This window comes from Tenrec ecaudatus, chromosome 15 (assembly GCF_050624435.1).
Source record: "Tenrec ecaudatus isolate mTenEca1 chromosome 15, mTenEca1.hap1, whole genome shotgun sequence".
Classification (NCBI taxonomy): domain Eukaryota; kingdom Metazoa; phylum Chordata; class Mammalia; order Afrosoricida; family Tenrecidae; genus Tenrec; species Tenrec ecaudatus.
Genome location: NC_134544.1, coordinates 53,680,178 through 53,702,546, shown reverse-complemented (window position 1 = coordinate 53,702,546; position 22,369 = coordinate 53,680,178). Strand labels below are relative to the sequence as shown.

At 47.7% G+C, this 22,369-nt stretch overlaps 1 protein-coding gene across 3 annotated transcripts in view; it reads right to left on the bottom strand.

The window, feature by feature from the left end:
* SLC35D4 (solute carrier family 35 member D4) overlaps positions 1–22,369 on the bottom strand; it is a 148,751-nt gene that overhangs the window by 6,365 nt on the left and 120,017 nt on the right. For all 3 annotated transcript variants that reach the window (XM_075532591.1, XM_075532590.1, XM_075532592.1), the window contains one exon: positions 5,955–6,019. In XM_075532591.1, coding sequence (XP_075388706.1) covers positions 5,980–6,019 — 40 coding nt within the window. In that variant the 3' untranslated portion in view covers positions 5,955–5,979. The remainder of the gene's footprint in view (positions 1–5,954; positions 6,020–22,369) is intronic.

The following is a 22,369-nucleotide window of genomic DNA, read 5'->3' as shown; positions in this document are numbered from 1 at the left end:
ACTTTCCACAAATCTCTGTCATCGCCCAGGAGCAAAATAAGGGTTCGGCTGGCCCCTTGCCAGTTTTATTCCCCTGATCCTTAGAACAATGTTGAAGAGCAAGCACCTTGCATTTTCATCCGGGGCTTAGCTGTTTCATGGAGCCCCAATGCAGCTTAGAGAAGGCCCAGTGAAAACCAGCCAGGATGGGTTCACAGTGAGGAGAGCCAGGGAGGTGTGCTTTGATGGCGTGTTCTAATCAGCAGGAGACGCTGGCATGGGCTACAGGGATCTTCACAGTGTTGCCACCATGTAAGACGAAACTTTACTGAACTGTTTGCAAATCTTTTCATCGCCGACATTCATGAAACGAGCAAACTTCACGTCGCTGAGACATACGCAGCAAACTGCCGAGCAAGCCCAGCCGGGAATTAGCAGTACTGGCTTCTCTCGTGGCCAAGTCTTTCCGTGCTTGCCGAATCCGTCTCTCTTCTGCCTCATAGTGTTGGCCTGGTCCATTAATTCAGACCACACTCACTGGACAGTGAATGGCAGCTGGGTCCCTTCCCCAGGTCCAGAACCTACTGCAGAAGCTCAATAAAGACTGCTTCCACGCATGACTGAATCGCCATACTGGTGACTTTGGGCCACCTATATTCCAAACTGGTTTTGCCTTTTCCCTTGGCCTCATCAAAATGAATCTGTCCAGGGTGCTATATGGCGTGGCAGCCCATAATCTGATCGGCTCATCTGTGCTGACAAGCAGTCCACTCACTGACCACCACTGAGTTGACGCTGACTCACAGTGACCCTATAGGACAGGGTGGATCTGCCGCTGTGGGTTTCTGAGACTGAAACTCTTTATGGGAGTAGAAAGCTCCATCTTCTCCCACTGGTGGTTTCAAACTGCAGATTTTAAGGTTCACAGCCCAGCACGGAACCACTTCGCCACCAGGGCTGCTTTGACAGTTCATTAGCAACTCCTATTTAGAAGGCTCTTTTAAAATGCATTTCCAAGAAGGGTGGTGCCTATTTTCAAGCCCAAGGGCAAGCTGAGATGGGGGTTGCAGGCCCTGTGAGCTCAGAGGCACTAGGGGATGTGCTGGTGGAAGCTCTTTCTTTCCTGCCGAGTTCATGGACTTGGTGGTAGCAGCCTCGTCTCCCACTCTGGACACCCAGGTCCGTTTCCCTCCCAGCCAGGATAGTTCATGCACGGCCACCATCCACCACAGTGGAGGCTGCTGGCACTGGGAGGCTGAAGAGGTTTCAACAGAGCTTCCAGACTTAGACAGGTGAGGAAGGCAGGCTTTTTAACCCATGTCTGGGAAACCAGCCAATGAAAGCCCCGTGGATCACAAGGGCCATCCTCCTGGGCACAGCTCGGGTCACCACGAGCCAGGAGACTGCCTCGATGCCAGTCAATGTCCACTACTAGATCAGTGGCCCTGTGTGGTGTGAAAGGTTAACAGACTCGCTGCTAGGTTCCAAGTACACCTAGAGGTGCCTTGGAAGAAAGGACTGGTGATAAAATTCCAGAAAATCAGTCACCTTTGTAGCACCTCGCTACTGGCTATATACAGAGTTAGGCAGCAGTCTCCAAGAAGACCCCTAAAATTAAAGGGACAAGACATTCCCACTCGGAGATAATGACTGTGAGATTGTTTTCTAAAGACCCTGGTGTCCGTGAGCTCGCTGTGGGATCAGCACAGTCTGTGATCAAAGGCGGGCTCGGTGCCTGGGAGGAGAGGAGACCACGCTTGTGAGGTTTTAAGAACAAAGTTGCATGTTGGTTATCCCTTTCCTCCTTTGAGCCTAAACAACTCCAAAGAAAAGGGACTCTCCAAGCTTCAAAAAAATGTTGAAGTTGACGAGGAAACACGCAGAACCCATTCTCCTTCTGTGGGAACCGGTCACGGCTCACAAGGCATTGTGTGTGTGTGTGTTGAAGCCCTTTCGCTGAAAATTTGAGAATTAATATCGGTGTATATAAAATACATGTTGTTCATATTCATTGTGAATATGTGACTTGGGATATTTACATTGCTGGGTTTTAAAGTTTCTGTTTTTATCATTAAAAACATAGGAAATGTTGCTTTCCATGAAAGACTTTAAAAATTGACCCACACTGGGTACTTAGGCTTGTTCTGGAATATAGCATTTCGAAGGCTGGCCATGTATTAGGCATTAAGCAAGTACCTGGTTCCAGACCCACAGATGAAAGGCGGATGAAGCATAAACCCTTCTCCAGAGCAGCTCACAGAGCCTCACAGAGCATGGGTGAGACGGAGGGGCCGTTCCATGCTGCTACTTGGTGTGACACATGCTTTCAGAAGCCTGTACACAGAGCCAGAGGCAGCAGATGGCCTCAACGCAGTAGACGACTTCAGCGAGGACTGGACACTTGAGATGATTCACAATTTGAGTGAGAAGATGGGCAAGTTCAACATAGATCCTTCTGAAAGGTCAAATGGCATTGTCTCCACTGTCTACCATGAACCTGTAGGTAAGGGACTTGTGAGAGGTGGCGATTTTGCTCCCCAGGTGACATTTGACAACACATGGAGATGCTTTCAGTTGCTACTAGAGGCAGAACTATTGTTAAGCACTCTACAAAGCACAGGGCAGCCTCCACAACAAGGAATTAGGCAGGTCCAAGTGCTAACACTGCTGAGGTACTCTCATTGCCCATGACCGTTTCTGGGCGGCTGCGCTTTTGTCCACTGTGGTGAAGAGAAATGACTTGGTATGGCTCTTCTAGCCACAGTCTTAACACACACTGGGCATGCAAGGGCCATTGCGCAGAGTATAAAGTGAGCCATCTCCGAAGCAGGAAGGGAGACTCTTGGACCATCAAGAAGGAAGCGAGCTCCTGGGACAGCTCCGAGATCCTGGGGCAGCGTGGTACTGGCAGCAAAGGCTCTAGAGTCCACAATACCACGACTCAGAGACAAAGCACCAGGCTCCCCAGCCTATGGACCGAACAAAGCTGAGGGCCCGCAGGCAGCAGGTCGGCTTGCAGAGTGGTGTGCCCTTTGGTCATTTACCAGTGCTAAAGGAGCTTTATACCGCTTGCCTGCCGGAGCAGGGCCAAGGGACTCCATGGCTGAGAGGTGAAGGACCAGAGGGAGACATGCCTGTGGGCATGGTTGAGAAGAGGCACCGCTGAAGGCATTGCTGTGACCTGTGCATAAGGACACTTATCCCCTAGCTGGACATCACTGTCTTATTCCCTCTGTGTCTCAGAGCCAACGCTCGCTTTCTGTGCCCCACTGAGTGGGCGGACAAAGGGCTAGGAAGGTGGTCACCCATGCCACGTTCAGCTGGATCGGGGGTGGTGGACACCTGGGGAGGACCGGGGGAGCACACATCAGTGAAGGGGGCCACTTCAACTATACTGCAGTGACAGTTACCAAGTGGAAACATGGGCCACTGTGCACTGTTGAAACCTTCAGAACCTTTCTGAGAAAATCACCCAACGTCTAACTTCTGACAGCGAATGTCAAGTTGGAAACACACACACGCCAAAGAAATAACATGCTGCGGGCAAGCATTGAAACAGACCTGCCAGCAGCACACTGTACAAGCCCAAACCAAGCCTCCCCGCCTGTCTATGTGACTTCTGATCCACCAAGCACACCCTGCAGAGAGCAGTCTGAGAGCCTGGCCAGTCTATGTCCAGGGTAGACCAGCTCGCTGCAAAGACTCAGAAGCGCCGGCCTCCAGTTGGGCTCCCCTCCACTGAGGGCTCGCTTTGTGGTCAGGAAATTCTTTGTGGCTGAAAACACTACTATCCTTACACTCATGAGTTCTCGAAAATCAGGAAATTCCAAAGCCAAGGATCCTTTTGCAATCATCGCACACGCTGTTCCCGTGATCCGGGCCCACAAGCCCCACAGCCTTCCCCCCACTTTGTCCAGGGTCACCAGGCTCACGGGCTGTGATGCAGGCTGGGAAGGCAGCCCTTCCCCACCACCGTTTCCTTACCAGATAGATTTAGTGCTGGCTTGTTAGCACTTGGCATTTCTGATTAGTTTTGAAATTCTGTGCCTCAAGTAGGAGCCCCAGTGGCATAGTGGTTACAAGTTGGGCTGCACTCTGAAAGGTCAGCAGTTTGAAACCACCAACTGCTCTTGGGGAGAAAGACAAGGCATTGCACTCCCACAAATACTGACAATCTCGGAAACGCACAGGGGCAGCTCTACCCTGTCCTACAGGGCTGCTGAGTTGGCAGCGACTTGATGGCAGTGAGTTTGATTTGGGGTTTGGGTACTGTATAGGATCACAAGGAAGTTCACGTGCAAGAATGGAAAGGACTGTCAAGAACTCAGACCATTACAATACAACTTAAGACCATAGAAATTTGGGGTTGGCAAGAGTCTCCAGAATGTTCTGGGACATGGATGCTGCTTCTCCTGGGGTTGGGTGCTCTCGTATCACCTGTCCCAGGATGGGGCAAAGAGGAGGATGTGACACAGGATGATGTCCCTGCTCCACAGGGCCAGTCCTGCTTACAAATCACCCCGCCTCCTCAGGGCTCATGGGCTTTTCTTCATGAACAAGCCCTGCTCCTTCCATGTGCTTCCCTTTCTCAGGAAAAGGCAACCTCCTCATTGTTACTGCTCCCCAGGACCAACATCCAGGAGCCCCCCCCCTCTCTGAAATCTCAGAGTTCCTCCTCAGTGCATTTCAGGTGTCCGATCACCTCTGAGCACCTCCTGAGCAATTTCCTGGTCTTGGCCACCATCGATCTCACCTGGATCACTGCCTTCTGTGGGCGTTCTGCTTCTCCCACCGCTCCCGAGCCTGTTCCCCACATGGCGCACAGAGAGGTGCCCCTCTGCTCAACCCCAAGGCTCAGACCCGTCAGTCATGTCCGACACAGTGAATCTGGAACTGGTCCACATGTGTGAGCTGTAGGGTCACCCAAATTCTAACTGGAATGGGAACAATTAGGGGTCAAAGGCCTGGAATTGAAAACTCAGAAGAGGCAGAGTGAGCCCCAAACCCCAGCCTGTGGGGTGGGGTGGGGTTGGATTATAGCCAGGACCGTAGAGTGGGACTCGTTCAAAGTGGCATAATCAGTCAGCATCTTTGAGCAGGGCACTGTTGTTTTCAACTGTGCTGATCAAGAGATTTGGTTGCTATGCAACAGGCACTGCCCTGGTTTTCTCAGGGGGAGATTACGTTTCTAGCAGGGGGCCACCACACTTTCTCCCCGTTCTGGCAATCATAGCAGTGTACCCACACGTCACAAGTGTAGGTCTGTTCTGGTTTCACTTTTTTGGCCAGGAATCAAGTGGGAAGAAGCGGGAAGTTGCTCCTCATTTCACTTGGGCTCAATCTAGTCCCATCAGTGGCCTTAACCCTCACCTCCCCTCAGCCTGATGCCCTCCCCTTGACCCCCCTTGTCCCTGGGCTCAAGCCAGCTGAATACACTCCCCCCTCAAGGCCTGTGTACCTCCTCCAGGAACCACGGCCCCCTCTCACTCCTCCACTTCCTGCAGGTCTCAAATAGCTTGGGAAGAGGCCCAGCTGGCCTTCAGCTCATTCTAAACAAGGATGGCGTGGAGGTCATCAAAGACAAACTGATCTGCAGGGTCAAGATGGAAAACGGAAAAGCTCCATAAAGAACAAGGCTGCACAAAACACAGTCACTCTATGCGGGCCAGGAAATGCCTGCCTCTCAGTGTGGATGCCGGGGAAGGTACGCTCCGTTTATGAGATTTAGCAATTGTGTATTAGGAGTGTCTCCTTTTAAAAAAGTTTCTTTTATAAAAGAAGTTTTCACGACAATGTGACCTATGGTTGAAAGGTGACAAGCACCTCACCCACCTACCTTCTCTTCAATGTTGTGAGGAAACGTCTCAAAAAGTTTGAGACTATGTTTTGAGGGAGAGAAAAGAAAATGTTCTTCGTACATTTGGGGAAGCCCCAACCACCCATGCGCATGCCCCCTCTCTGTGCAGAGGACTTACCAACCCACGGTTGCCCTGGTCAGGATCACCTCAAACAGCAGCACCGACGCACCAGCTGTGATGACCTGCAGAGATCATGTCCACAAAGGGCCATCAGACAGGGTGGACATGCAGCATTCAGAATGTACGTGGGGCACTTCAAAGAGTGATCCCCAAGGTCGTCTGTGGGTTTTAGCTCACAGTAATGGACCAGTGTTGATGCATCAATAGTAACAAAAAGTACCACACCAATCAATACACAATGATACGGACGCATTTAACATCCAGCCTTGTCACCAGCCAACACCCCCGTCCTCTCCCTTCAGGGAAGAGAGTTGAAGAGTCACGACACATTCCCATCTTGGCGCAGCTGTACAGACTTCATCTCCGAGGTCAGAGGTGCTCATTAGCCGGTGCCCAGATCCTCGCAGACAGGAACCAAGCTGGGTGATCCGCTTCCTTTGTCTGTGCTACTTTCTCACCCATCCTCTCCTAAGGTTCTGTCCGTCTCCCTGACCCAAAGCACACAGTCTAAGAACCAGGTGTTTACCTGTGGAAGGGAGCAGTTAGGTTGTTGTTTATTTGCAAAGACTTAGAAGCCTGAGAGAAACAGCTACCCCACATCTCAGAGCTAGAAATTACAGAATCCTCTCTTAGAGAGAGCCCCAACAGGCCCAGGGCAGATTACACAATACACAGGGTAAGCATGGGCTGATTTACTAATCTGCAGTGAATAACTTTACGTGTGATGAGGTGAGAGACATGTAAACACTCAAACCTTCAATACATGAGCTTGGTGAGATTTTTGAACTTTTGTAGTTTACCTACTGAGAGACATTTGTTTGCCTCACTTTAAGGAGGCAACAAAAACACAACACTTTACAATAAAAAGGACCCAAGTGTCGTCTTCAGGAAAAACAAGTAAGTAGCAACCGGGCCAGAGACAACTGCAGAGCAAAGCCCACAGTTCTTAGCATTTAAGGAAGACATTTCTCAAAGCGGTGGGTTCTTTTAAAGAACAAAACCGGCTGAATGACAACTGTCCCTCTTTCCCTTTGCAGCTGCTTGGACCTGCCTTAGGAAGGTGCTCAGGGAGCTGTGCTTCTTGGGATTGCCGGAAAAGTCTCCGTCCTACTGATGGATGCTGCTACTGTTGGCCCGGGTGCCCGGGCACAGCTGGCTGAAGTTACGGAGGTTGAACTTACTAGGATTGTCTAAGTCGTCACCAGTGTCTTTGTCTCCACTGGTCCTCTGTACCAGCTCCTTCAGTCATTCTTCTTCCTTTCGTCATGGGAAGTATATATGTAACAAAACACGTGACACTTCAGCAATCCTCACAGGGGCTGTTCATGACACTCCGCTCATCGTGTCCCGCAACCATTGTCCTTCTCCGTTCCCGCATTCTAAGCCATGCCTTGATTAGCGTGTCTCCTTAGCCCCTGAGAACACTTTCGTATGGCTTTTGTCTAGCTTGAGGCACCGTCACTTGCCATGTGCCCTGCCCTGAACGCAGCACGGGACTGTGCCTCTCTTCCTCCGCGAGCTTCTTTAGTTTCAGAGGACTCCGCTGGCCTGCATATTTCTATTCACTTCATTTTGTGCCAAGAAAAACACATCTTACAACGTTCAAACCAGCCCTTGCTTGGAAATCAGGCTGGCTGTGCAGCCAGGCTGGTGTATTGGCCATCTGCTGCTTCCTGGAACTGTCTGTATTGGGCTCCCACCTCGTTCCTGATCCACCTTCTCCAACTTTGGAGAAGTTTTCTCTCTCCACTAGAAGAATTTACTTCATAGGACAGCACTAAATCTGCAACTCAGGGAGAGGGACATGTCTGATCAGAGCACAAAGGAGCAAATGAAGGGGGAGGAAAAGAGAGTGGACTACATCCTGGCCCATCAAGCCTTGACGAAGAGATTCCCGCTCAGAGCAGCCAATCCACACAGAAGATCATATGGCTGGTCCCACTATGAGTCATGATATCCCTCACTGACCCCTTGCTCTATATCGACAATACTGGAGACACAGTGTGGGAATTGCACCCAATCTGATCCCACCACACTGAGGCAAAACACTAAGGACATGCAACAGAATAGCAAGGGGAACAGAGCAAGGAAGTCCCCAGGGAATACCAAAAATAGACTTTGAGGCCAGGGCTTGATGCCTCATCAGACTCAACCAGAAAACACTCCTAAGGGCCAACAAACAGTCCTTGAACTAACTACCAGCTTTTCTTTCTTGTAGTTGTTTTATTTTGGTTTTGCCATTGGCTTGTTGCTGTTGTTTTGTTTTCTTTTGTTGCTTGATTTTGCTCTGTCTTGTTTTTGTGCATGTTATTATCTCTGCAGGCCTGTCTAAATAAGATAGGCTGGATGAATAATCTGGAGGAGAAAACAACAGGACTGACAGTTCCGGGGGATATGGGAGAGGGGAAGTGTGGGGGAAAGGAAGTGGTGTTAACAAACCCAGAGACAAGGGAACAACAAGTGATCCAAATCGGTGGTGAGAGGGTGTAGGAGGCCTGGTAGGGCGTGAGCAAGTATAATGTAACCGAGAGAAATTACTGAAACCCAAATGAAGGCTGAACATGATAATGGGACAAGAGGAAGGTAAAAGGAAATACAGGAAAGAGCTAGGAGGCAAAGGACATATATAGAGGTCTAAATAAAGGCATTTACATATGTAAATATATTTATATATGAGAATGTGGAAATAGATCTATGTGGAAATAGATCTATGTGCATATATGTATAGGTTCAGTATTAAGGTAGCAGATGGACATTAGGCCTCCACTCATGTACTCCCTCAATGCAAGAATACTTTGTTCTATTAAACTGGCATTTCATGATGCTCACCTTCCCGACACAATCGCTGAAGACAAAGCAAGTGCATAAGCAAATGTGGTGATGGAAGCTGATGGTGCCCGGCTATCAAAAGATATAGTGTCTGGGGTCTTAAAGGCTTGAAGGTAAATGAGTGACCATCTAGCTCAGAAGCAACAAAGCCCACATGGAAGAAGCACACCAGCCTGTGTGATCATGAGGGATCAGGTATCAGGCATTATCAGAACAAAAAAAATCATATCATTGTGAATGAGGGGGAGTACGGAGTGGAGACCCAAAGCCCATCTGTAGGCAATTGGATATCCCCTTACGGAAAAGTCTCAGGGAGGAGTGGAGCCAGTAAGGGTGCGATATAGCAAAGCTGAAACATACAACTTTTCTCTCGTTCCTGAATGCTTCCTTCCACTACCACCACCACCACCCCCGCCCCCATCATGATCCCAGTTCTACCTTACAAATCTGGCTAGACCAAGGGATGTACACTGGTACAGATAGGAACTGGAAACACAAAGAATCCAGGGTGGATGATCCCTTCAGAACCAGTGGTGAGGGTGGCAATGCCGGGAGGTTAGAGGAGGGTGGGGTCGAGAGGGCAAACTGATTACAAGGATCTACATATACCCTCCTCCTTGGGGGACAGATAACAGAAAAGTGGGTAAAGGGAGACGTCAGACAGTGTAACATATGACAAAATAATAATTTATAAATTATCAAGAGTTCATGAGGGAGAAGGGAGTGGGGAGGGAGCGGGGAAAATGAGGAGCTGATGCCAGGGGCTTACGTGGAGAACAAATGTTTTGAGAATGATGAGGGCAATGAATGTACAAATATGCTTCACGTATAGATTGTTATAAGAATTGTATGTACCCCTAATAAAATGGTTTTTTTTAACATCACATCATTGTGAATGAGGGGGAGTACAGAGTGTAGAACCAAAGCCCATCTGTAGGCAACTGGACATCCCCTCACAGAAGGGTCACAGGGAGGAGATGAGCCAGTCAGGGTGCAGTGTAGCATCGATGAAACATACAACTTTCCTCTATTCTTTAATGCTTCCTCTCCGCCCCGCCTCCCACCACCCCCACCATCATGATCCCAATCCTACCTTACAAGTCTGGCTAGACCAGAGCATGTACACTGGTACCGATAAGAGCTGGAAACAGAGGGAATCAAGGACAGATAAACTCCTCAGGACCAATAATGAGAGTAGCAAAAGCAGAAGGGTTAGGGGAAACCGATCACAGTAACCTACATATAACCCCTTCCTAGGGGGATAGACAACATAAAAGTGGGTGAAGGGAAACATCAGACAGTGTAAGACATGAAAAGATAATAATTTATAAATTATCAAGGGTTCATGAGGGAGGAAGAGAGGGTGGAGAAAACTGAGAAGCTGTTACTAAGGCCTCAAGTAGAAAGAAAATATTTTGAAAATGATGATAGCAACAAATATAAAAATGTCCTTGACACAATGGCTAGATGTGTGAATTATGATAAGAGTTGTATGAACCCCTAATAAAACTTTTTAAAATTTACAGCCTCAATACCAAGGGCTCAAGTGGAAAGAAAATGTTTCAAAAATGATGACAACATATGTAAAAATGTGCTTGACACAATGGATGGATGGATTGTGATAAGAGCTGTAAGAGCCCCACTAAAATGATTTAAGTTAAAAAAAAAAAAAGGAGAAGAAAGGGCCTCTAGGTGTTAGCAGCCACCAGTATTTCTCCTAGGGAGAAAAGACCTGGCACTTCCCTCTTGTAAATATGATGTCCTTTGCAACCCCACAGAGTGACTCTACTCTTTCCAGATGAACTGCTCTAAGGTCACAGTAACAACGCAGAAAGCGGAGCTGACGAGATTCCTTATTAGTGTCCATGGTGATAAGAAGGGTGCAACATTCTGAGAGGTTTAGAAATTCATCCATGTATCCTGCAAAGCTCATTCTATATATTTATGAATGCCTATCAAACTTGAACTCAGACTCACTGACACTGAGTTGATTCTGACTCACAGTGACGCTGTGGGACAGACTAGATCTGTCTCTGTGTGTTTCTTTTTTCCCCCCCTCCCTCCCGCCCCCCAACTTCAAAATCTTTACAGGAGTAGACAGCCTCATCTTTCTCCCAAGGAGCGGTTAGTGGATTTGAACCACTGATCTTGTGGTAGGTAGCTCAATTTATTACCCACCGAGCCACCAGAGCTCCTCATCCCTGTGCATTTCTGGGACAGCAAATATTTATGGGAACTGAAAGCCTCATCATCTTCCCACAGAGCAGCTAGTGATTTCGAGCTGCTGATCTTGGGGCTAGCAGTCCAGTGCTTAACCCATTGCACCACCAAGCCTCCCTCAGACTATAATAAATAATTTAAATTTTTTTTTAAAGAAAAGAAAGGGTCTCCGCGTGCTTGGTGCACACAGCACTGAAGAGAGCCCATGACATATTCTCTGTTTGAATGCAGAATCCTGACGGACAACATCTTCCAGTCAGGGAGCCTTCCCAAGGGGTCCGTTGCTTTACCCTCTCTTCTTCCAAGCACCTTGTTCCCTACCTGTGTGAAAGCTTTCACTCCCTGCGTCTGGGGGCTTTTGTGTATCATCAATCTGTTTAAAGTCGAGCTCCCAAGCTCCAGGGCTGGGCTCGGCTCAGCAGGCCCTCGGCAAAGGGCGAAAGAGTTGAGGTCACCGGTGGTGTCTGGAGAGCACGTGTTCATGCATCGGGCTTGGCGCCGACTTTCCTTCTAGAAAGAGTCGGCTCTGGGAAAGAGCATCTTGGATGTTGAGAGCTCAAGATGTGCTCTGGATCATGTCGGGGGACACTGAGTCTCAGCCCAGGCACAAGGTCTCTTACCGTGAAGCCCAAAACAAGCGTTTATGAACAAATGGGGTCAACGGGAAAAGAAGTCTCTTGTAATTCTGGGACACTCTGGAGGCTGACAGAGGAATATGCTGGTGTGTGTGTGTGTGCGTGTGTGTGTGAATGAGAGAGTGGTACTATGTGTACTTGTACCAGAAAGAGAGAGGACAAACAAGAACAAAAGCATAACTTTAATTCCCATTTCCCAGTTCCTTGAGGAGGTCAGCACATGCTGGTCTCTGATCACAGGACAGCGACTCTACCGAGAACACACAGCCGTGAATCCCACTTCAGCTTTCACTTCGCTGCCTGGCCCTGCAAGGGCCGCACTGCTATCGCCACCAGCATGTGCTTGGGGAAGACATCGACTTTGACATCTGTTTTTCCTGGCAACATTCTGAGTGACTAGCCCCTGATGGTGCTGGGCCCTTGGGGATCAGCGCGAAGATTGGAACCTTCCCCTCCCTTCCTTTCTCGCCCTGGTCCCCATAAGGAACATCCCTGTCCACAGAACAGCTCTGCTTTAGACTGCACTCTGGGAGAATCTCTGGGTGGTGCAGGCAGCTAAGGCTCTCAGCTGCTAGTCAAAAGGGCGGAGATGTAAATCTACACAGAGGTACCCCAGAAGAAAGATCTGGCAATCAACTTCCAAGAAATCAGACACTGAAACCCCTCTGGAGTCCCCTTCCATTCCATCCAGCTGTGCCAGCCGCCACATGACTGGTCCCTTCAGCTTCAATACACCTGGGTGGGTGGGTCTCCCAAATTCCTGCCATCTTCCCACTCTCTACCCCCATTTCTTGTCCTGGGCTTCAGAAAAGACAACAAATGCCATGCCCCAAGTCTATATGTGCCATACCATCTGCTTGCTTCACAGTGGGCCAAAGGGTAGGTATCCTATGCTAAGCAATGGTTTTCAAAATCTGGCAATAGAAATTAATCCAGTACACCATCCTCCATAACCATACCAAACTCACTGCCGTCGAAATCAATTCTTTTTCATAATGACCCTAGAGGGCAAGGTAGAACTGCCCCTGTGGGTTTCTGAGACTGTATCTCTTTACAGGAGTAGAAAGCCCCATCTTTACTCCCTCAGAGTGGCTGGGGTTTTGAACAGCTGACCTTGCAGTTAGTTGGCCAATGCTTAACTTATACACGCCATCCGGGATCTTCCAACATTAAAGAGCTGAGAAGAGCCAGTCCCAGATGGAGAGGGGGGTGGTGGTTTTGAGTTGGGCTGTGATCCACAAGGTCAGCAGTTCAGAACCACCAGCTTCTCCAGGAAGAAAAGGGGGGCTTTCTACTTCCATAATGAGCCATGGTCTACAGGGGAAGTTCTAGTCTATCCTAGAAGGCCACTATGATCAGAATCGATTCAGTGGGTTTGAGTTAATGTACAAGAATCTCTGGAGCTTAAGTGGAGAGCAAATGCTTTGAAAATGATGAAGGCAAAGAATGTACAGATGTGCTTTATACAATTGAGGTATGTATGGATTGTGATAAGAGTTTATGAGTCCCTAATATAATGTTTTTTTCTAAAAAAAAGAGCAAAAATAAGGAATCTCTGGAGCAAATTACATTTTGTCCTTCAAAAAAAAAGTAAAAGCACAAAGTTTTTTTTTAAGCAAAACAAAAAAACCTTTATAGTGGCTTCAATGTAACTTTGAAAAAGACACACACTTAGAAATTGCTATTCTAGAGACGTAAGAAGTTGCAGTTAATAGCAATTGTTCTTGCTTTTAAAGGCATTTCAAAAAAAAATTTTTTTTCTTCCCAAAGAAGAAAGCATTTCATCATCTGTGGAATGTTTCCTTCGCACAGGCAGATCTGAATAACAAACCGAGGACCCGCCACAGGCCCCGGAGCCAAGAACAGCAGAAGGCGATACAATGTGTCAGCAGCCTGGCCTGGAACTTCCTGGCTTTGTCCAGGGATGTCACAGCCTCGGTGGGATTTAGACAGTTTGGGTGCTTAAGGCAGACCAGGTCCAATCTCTAAACCTGCACTGTCGCCCTGGGGCAAAAGTCTGGGGTTTTATAAGGAAATAAAGGAGGGTTCTGATGGGAACCTGCCAGGCAGGTGGTGAGGGGAGGGTGGGGGTAGGGATTTGGCTCTGTCCTTCGGTTGTTTTTCTTGGTTGTTTTTCTTGCTGTGGCGGCAGTGTTGATGGTGGCAGTGAAAACACTGGGCTCTGAAACAACAAGGGCCGATTTCAGCCGGTTTACAAGGACCTTTCTTCCACCCTCTGTCCGTTTGTCACCCGGTGGTGGCTGTGTGGTCTGTTCCAGGCCACTCATATTTCAAATCCCAGCAAGATATCATCCCACTCATGGTGGGCAGGTTTCAGTGGAGCTCCCAGACGAAGGCGCAGACCCCATGGATCACACGGAGTATCTTCTGGAATGGTGCTGCATGATGGATGAGCTGCCGAGGTTGAAAAATCCAAAAACTGGACGTCTTTGAGTCAGTCTCCACTCAGGATGGCCCCCCTGTGTCAGAGGTTAAAATGTTTCCGCTGCTGTTTGCTGGCTGTACCGTTGACAGAATCTGATCACCAGACATTTCTTCCAGGGCACTAATTCAGTGGCTGAGGTGTGGGAAGGACTTGAACCACCAACCTTTCAATTAGTAGTTGATTGCAAACGGTGCCCAACTGCTAAGTTGGGTTTAGCTAAGTTGGACACTCAAAATACACAATGGTGGCCCCAGCGGACATGGGCAAGCCAGTGGTTGTAAAGGCAGAACAAGGCAGGGCGCCATTGGATCACGGAGTACATGGTCTGGCCATGAATCAGAGCTGACCGATGGCAACCATCGGCAAGGTCCTGCAATGCCTGCTACTTCAACCTCTGTTACTTTCAGGCACCTTTGTAGTGGAGCTAAACATGGCGCCTCTGTCCATTTGTCTATAACAACAAACTCACTGCCGTTGAGGTGATGCCAACTCAGAGTGACCCTACAGGACAGAGTAGAACTGCCCCTGTGGGTTTCTGAGATGGTCTCTCTTTATGGGAATGGAAGGGGGAACTGATTACAAGGATCCACATGTGACCTCCTCCTGGGAGATGGACGGTAGAGAAGGGAGGGAAGGGAGACTCCGGATAGGGCAAGATATGACAAAATAACAATCTATAAATTATCAAGGGCTCATGAGGGAGGGGGGAGCGGGGAGGAAGGGGAAAAAAAAAGAGGACCTGATGCAGAGGGCTTAAGTGGAGAGCAAATGCTTTGAGAATGATTAGGGCAAAGAATGTGCGGATGTGATTTATACAATTGATGTATGTATATGTGTGGATTGTGATAAGAGTTGTATGAGCCCCTAATAAAATGTAAAAAAAGAAAAAAAGCCCTACCTATAGCTCCCGCCAAATGATCAGATGGAACAGGCAAATAAGGAATCCAAAAATCCACTTCAAACTGCCATCAAGTTGGTTCTTACTCAAAGCGAACCTAAAGGCCAGAGTAGGGCAGCCCTGTAGGTTTCTGAGACTGTAATTCTTTACAGGAGCTGATCATAGGACTCTAGCATCAGGATCAGTTGGTTTTGCCATTCCTCTGCGTACAAGAGGAATGTCATTCCTGTCTCAGAAGCAGGAAAGGATAGCATCCAGGGACCACTAAGGAAGAAGAGCCATCAGTGGAGCTGCCAGAAGTGGAGGAGGCCAAGACCAGAGGCACTAGAGGATGATGCACGAGACCGTGGGACAGAGCAAAGGAGCCCTCAAACAGAACCGAGGGACTACAGTGTTGAGACCATGAGACAGTGAAACAGGCTGGTGGGCAGGCTTCCTGGATCACAGAGACATGCGTGGAGGAAACATGTGGCTGAGGATGAGAGACAGATGTGGCAGCTGGCTGAGAAGAGGCAGTGCTGTGGACATCAGAGTATATCTTATGTAGCTAGAGGCAGAAACAAGTGGGGTTGTCTCCCCCGTGCCTGCAAAGGCCACACAGAGGGGGAAACCAGGCAGCCTTGGGACACCTATGGGAACATCTAGGACTGGGCATGCACAGAGTAGCACAGGTGAAACCTAAGAGCTAGCCTCCACCTAGGCTGTGACATCACCCAAGTGGACCTAACTTAGCCAAAGTCAGCTAATACCTTCAAGCACGCCTCCCCCAGTCAGGGGGTGGGACAGAATAAAGGCAGGATGGTGGCGTTCAATCAAGGGCAATGTAGCTGAGAGGAATTACTGAGAGCCAAATGAAGGTCAGACATGGCGGTGGGACAGGAGGAAAATAAAAGGAAATAGAGCAAAGAACTAGGAGGAGAAACAAGCCCCAAATAAAATAATTTATATTAAAAAACTAGGAGGCAAATGACATTATATAGAGGTATAAATATAGGCATGTACATATATAAATATGTTGATATATAACAATCAGGATATAGAACTATATATGTTGAGTATTAAGGAAACAGACGGGTATTAGATCTCTACTCAAGTCCTCCCTCAACCTAAGAACACTTTGTTCTAATAAGCTGGTATTCTGTAACACACACCTTTCCGACACGAAAACCATGTTGAAGACAAAATGGTTGCATACTCAAATTTGGTAAAGAAAGTTGATGGTGCCCGGCTATTAAAAGATACAGCATCTGGGGTCTTAAAGGCTTGAAGTTAAACAAGTGGCCATCTAGCAGGAAAGAAACAAAGCCCACATGGAAAAAACACACCAACCCGTGTGATCACGAGGTATTGACAGGCTCGGGAATCAGACATCAGAAGACCCAAAACAAACAACCATATCAATGTGGATGAGGGGGAGTACGGAGTGGAGACCCAATGCCAATCTATAGACAATTGGGAATCCCCTCACAGAAGGGTCACAAGGAAAGGACGAGCCAGCAAGAGTGCAGTGTCTGACTCGTAGCAACCACTATAGGACAGAGTAGAACGTCGCCTGTGAGCTTCTGAGACTATAACCCTTTAAGGGAGTAGAAAAAAGCAGCTAGTTCAATTGAACTGTGGACCTTGGAGTCAGCAGCCCAACCCGTCACCCAACGCTCTACTGGAGTCCATAACAAAGCAAGAAGGACAATAAAACAAATGGTACCTCCAGTCCACCATTCAGAGCACCCTCCGGGTCAGAGATATGAACCAAGGTCCCAACAGCCACCAATTCTATCCCCTTAGGTTAGCAGTCACTGTCTTCTCACACTAAGGCATTTCAGACACTGACAGAGGGTCATCTGGGAACAGTGAGCCTTCTACATGACATCAAGGGCTCTTCCCTGATGGCTGGTGACTTCTGCCAGAGAGGGAGGTTTCCAAATTCTGCATAAGATTCATTCCACCAACAGATGTCCACTGGGATGACTCCTGCAGACCATGGGCCCCTGCTCGCTCCTGCACAACTCTGACCGCTGCTGCAGAATGGAAAGGGGCTACGGAGGACAGTTTGAAAAATATATATAATCCAAAGTCAAAGGAGGGGAAAATATCAGGACAGTTTCTAAAATATATATTATCCAAAGCCAAAGGAGGGGAAATATCAGAGCCTAAATGGTGAACTTCTGGTTTGCTGAAGGCTGTGGCTGACAGTGGAAGCCCAAGATACATTCGCAAGGTCTATACAGGAAACACGCCTCCAGTGATTTCCCTGTACCCATAATGGAGGGATGGGAAGAAACTGGTGACCAAAGAGGGAATACTGGAGAGATGACTACAGGAGATCAAAATGATGAATCTGACTTGCACAGTTCAAACCTTGTCACTTGATCCCCTACTCTGATACACATTGGGCCTGATCTGGTTTTCAACTCTGTGTGTGTGTGTTTCATATTGGGGCTTATCTCTGATGTATTTTGACTTTGTGGTAGCCCTCTTGAATTTTTGTTATATGTTTTTCTGTTTTCTGGTATATGAAACCCAAGATTCACCATACACACACACACACATACACACACACACACACACACACACACACTATCATGACCCCAATTCTACCTTACAAATCTGGCTAGATCAGAGCCTCTACACTGGTACAGATAAGAGCTTGCAACACAGGAAATCCAGGACAGATAAACTCCTTAGGATCAATAATGAGAATAGAGATACCAGGAGGGTAAGAAGGTGGGGGCCGACAGGGGAAACCAATCACAATGATCGACATATAACCCCCTTGCCCCAGGGGGGAAGAACAACAAAAAAGTGGGTGAAGGGAGACAGCGGTTGCTGTAAGACATGAAAAAATAATAATTTATAAATTATCAAGGGTTCACGAGGGAGGGGAAAAATGAGTTGATCCCAAGGGTTCAAGCAGAAAGAAAATGTTTTGGAAATGATGATGGCAACCGATGTACAAATGTGCTTGACCCAATGGATGGATTGTGGTAAGAGCTGTAAGAGGCCCCCATAAAATGATTTTTTTAAAAAAGAGAGAAAGAAACCCAAGACTGATGAATATATAGACAACAAGTAGAATACTGTAAAGGAGTTTAAGAAGGAAGAGAATGTTTTGAAACTAATTGTGGTAACAATTGTTCAATACTGCTTGATGTGATTGAATTATGCAAGATGATGATGTCTGTATTAGCTCCCAATAAAATGGTTTTGAAAAAAAGAAGAAAAGTGTTCCAGAAGTTTACGTTGAAAGTGATCCAGCAAAAGAGCTATGAGTTATAGCTGAGAGGAAGTTCAGACCGAAGTTCACTGACTGAGCACCCAGTCTGTCCATCCCACTCTAGGCGGTCACTGTCAAGTCCGTTCCAATTCAGGTGACACTGGAAAATAGCACAGATGCTGCCGGGCCCTGTGCCACCCTGCTTGTTGCACGTACTGCACGCTGTGAGGGGCCCCAGCAAAAGGCGCTCACCTTCTAGCTCTCCATCAGTCAACAGTCTCCTGTGAGCCCGAGGAGGGCCACGGCTACATTATGGATGTAGACCACCAGGCCTTCATTCTTAGGCTTAGTCTGGAAACTATGTCGAAAGCTAATCACCATGGTGACGCTACTGGTATCTGAAGTACTAGTGGCAGAGCTTCCAGCATCAGAGGTTACAGAAAAGCCACCCCAGTGATAAACTGACGGCTGGGTGGTGCAGTAGGCACTAGAGATGCAAAAAGAAGAAGCAAGACGCAGCATCCTGCTTTAGTCTACTAGAGCTTACTAGGCAAGTATTTTCACCAGAATACGGTCAATGCTAAGCTCTATGTAGGGATACTCTGCACACTGCGTGAACAAGCCCCACATAAGAGATGACGCCCGTGCATCCTGAAGGACGAGTAAGAACCCCCAGGTGAGAGACACTGGGAAGGTCAATCTATATAGAAGGAACAGCATGAACCAGTTCAGCAAACTCTGTCAGGAGGTACTAACTGAAATACAACGTGTGAGGAAGGAGCCCTGGTGGTGAAGTGGGTTACACATTAGGCTGCTAACCACAAGGTCAGCAGTTCAAACCCACCAGCCATTCCTTGGGGATAAAGACAAGGTTTTCTACTCCTGAAAAGAGTTACAATCTCAGAAACCCATAGAAACTGTTCTCCCCTGTCCTACGCGCTCATGATAAGTCAGGACTAATTCAATGGCAGGGAGTGTAAGTACAAAGTCTGAGGCAGACCAGTCCTTCTCCAGAGAGCAATTTCCTCCCCTTTAAAATAAAGGAATCATCTAGAACTTCTTAGAGAGACAAGTTTATCCATTAGCATAATCCTTTTTGAAGGGAGAATTTTATTCATTTCACGACTTCTTTCAGTGAGAATTATCAAGAAGCTTAAAACAGACAGATTGAAGAAAAAGAATGTGTGGAAACTGATCATGGTAGCAGTTGTACAATTCTACTTGACATGATTGAACTATGGAATGATATCTGTATTGCATCCCAATTAATAATATATTAAAAAACAAAAAAATTGCCATTGGGTTCAAAAGCAAAAGGAAAGGGGAAAGGGAGGGCAGCGAGCCAGAGGTGAGGCTGCTGCACAAACACATGTCCAGGGAGTGTGCACTCCTGGCAGGAAGGAGGCTGTACAGAGTAGAGGAGGCCTAACACTGGCCTTGTGCATTCCAGAGGCCAAGTACAAAAAAATTGTGAACAGTCCCACAATTCACCATCCCTCAGAGTAGGCAAACCAATTGCTTAGGAGAAGGCCTTTAATTTAGACTGTCTTCTCGGTGTAACATGAAATGTTGTTACAGGCATTCAAGATTACGCTCCAAAGAAAGCTGAGAACAGTTAACTCAATAATCCTATCAGCCACCACGACCTGGGTCCAGGGTAATGACCCACAGTGAAGAAATGTGTTGACTTGCCCTCATCCAACTTACGAGGCACACTCCTTCAGGAAAACTAAATATCTTGACTTGTGAATCATGGTCTTGCCTCGGGGTCCACAAAAGGTCCCAGAATCCACAACACAGGACGCTCTATGGGCCCACTCTCCTCAGGGCCAGCAGGAGCCCTCGGGCACCCTCCTAAGTCCCCAGCACTGGTGACTTTTCCCCAAAGATGGGAAAGGGCTTCAAGAAGTCCACTGGGGAGGGGGGGTACAGGGGGGGGCAATAGAATGAAAAGATGAAGTGATGTTTCCATGAACTTAAAACATCAACAGCTTTTTACTGTGGGTTAGGTGAAGGTGTACAAAGCAGACGATCAGTTTTACATTGAAAATTCATAGCATTCACTGCAGTCCCGCAATGGACCACCACTTATTCTACTTCCGCCCTGTGCTTCGTTGCCTTCCTCCTTCTTTCCTAACCCCAGGAACTATGGCTTTGAGCCAGTGCTGCCCTTTCCATCTTACACAGCTGATTATTCTAACACAGGGTGGGTTCAGTTCAAGACCAGGAGGACAACTCGGGGTCAGCCTTGGGGGTCGCAGCAGTATCTGTTCCACCAGTAATCCTAAGCTCTTTCATCATTTTGAGTTTTGTTCCACATTTTGCTCTTGCTCTACCAAAGACCTTCTAAGTGGTAGCTGGGCACCATCTAGTTCTGCTGGTCTCATGGTCATGGAGTTTGGTGTTTCCATGGTGCATTAGTCCACTGCCCTAATTTATTTTGATTTTAATAATTTTTCTTTCCTCCAGAAGGGGAAAGACCAATAGCTGCCCCTCAGAGGACCTTAGCGTAAGATCATTTATGACCCATAGCTAGTCACCACGGTAGGAAGTAGACTACTGTCTTTGTGAACTCTATTATGTCAATTGACCTCAGTGTCCTTTCAGACTAAGGTCCGCATCCCCCAGGCCCAGCAACTCATTTCCACAAGGTGTTTGGTTTTCAGACATGCCCCACCACATTTATGTATATACCACAGCCAAGGCAAACACACATCCACAAATATTCTCTGTCAAATATATACATACATACCTGTGAGCATACTTCCACTCTGCCTCCTACACCTGTCAGCTTATGGGTCGGCCAAGCATCTACTTCCAAATCACTACTTGCAGGATTGGTCCACACACTTTTTGAAGAACCCTCATAAGCCAAGGCCTGTGGGCCTGGGCATAAGCAAACATTTTGAAAGGGCTAAGTACTTCAGAATTCCCTTGGTTTATTCAACTACACAGGAAGAATGTGCTGATCTCACTGCATTGTCATCTGAAAATTTTAGGTGGCACAGCGATACTCTGAGGTCCTGTCCCACCTCATTTGGTCACCTACTGAGCATGCACCTACTGACCATCCGGCCCTGCTCTGGGTGATATCAGGGTTCAGGCAGTGTGGTCCTGGCCGCTCAACAACAAGCATACAAGAACACTCACTGGCCAGATCAGAGAGGCCTGACTTGCTTCACACAAAGGCATCTGCAGGGCCAGCTCTTTTTCCTGGTGGGTGGGCTCAGAGGTCATATCCCTTCAACTCCAAAAGTCACCTTACCTGGGACACTGTTGCCTCCCCCTCAATGGAGCCCGTGGAATTGCTACTTCTCTCTTCTTTCAGATACAGATTTCTAGTGTTCACAGTACTGTCTTTTGTTAACATCTCCTTTTAAAATAGAGAGTATGAAGATGACTGTAAGACCAAGTGCTCCCGATGAAGAATACAGCTAAATGCTTCCTCGCCCCACCCCACCCCCTACCATGATATGAATTCTACCTTGCAAGATAGAGCAGAGGATGTACACTGGTGCAGATAGGAGCTGGAGGCACAGGGAATCCAGGGTGGATGATACCTTCACGACCAGGGCTGTGAGGGGCGATGCTGGGAGGGTAGAGGTGAGTGGGTTGGAAAGAGGGAACCGATTACAAGGATCTACATGTGACCTCCTCCCTGGGGAACGGGCAACAGAAAATGGGGTGAAAGGAGATGCCGGATAGGGCAAGATATGACAAAATAATAATTTATAAATTATCAAGGGCTCATGAGGGAGGGGGAGCAGGGAGGGAGGAAAAAAAGAGGACTTGATGCAAAGGGCTTAAGTGGAGAGCAAATGCTTTGAAAATGATTAGGGCAAAGCATGTACAGATAGATGTGCTTTATACAATTGATGTATGTATGAATTGTGATAAAAGTTGTATGAGTCCCTAATAAAATGTTAATTAAAAAAAAAAAGACCAAATGCTCTGAGAGCAAATGCAGGAAGGGCCTCCCTCCCATCCTTGCCTCCAGCAGCTCAGTCGCCCCTTCTCTGCACCGGTCATCCCATTGATGTCCTACTTTCCTTACTCAGTACAAAGGAACATGCTTGCCATCCAGCTCCACCCCCCAAAGCTAGCATATTACACACACACTTTTGTTGCTTGCATTTGTGCTCAATCATCTATCCTGGAGACCCTTCCTGG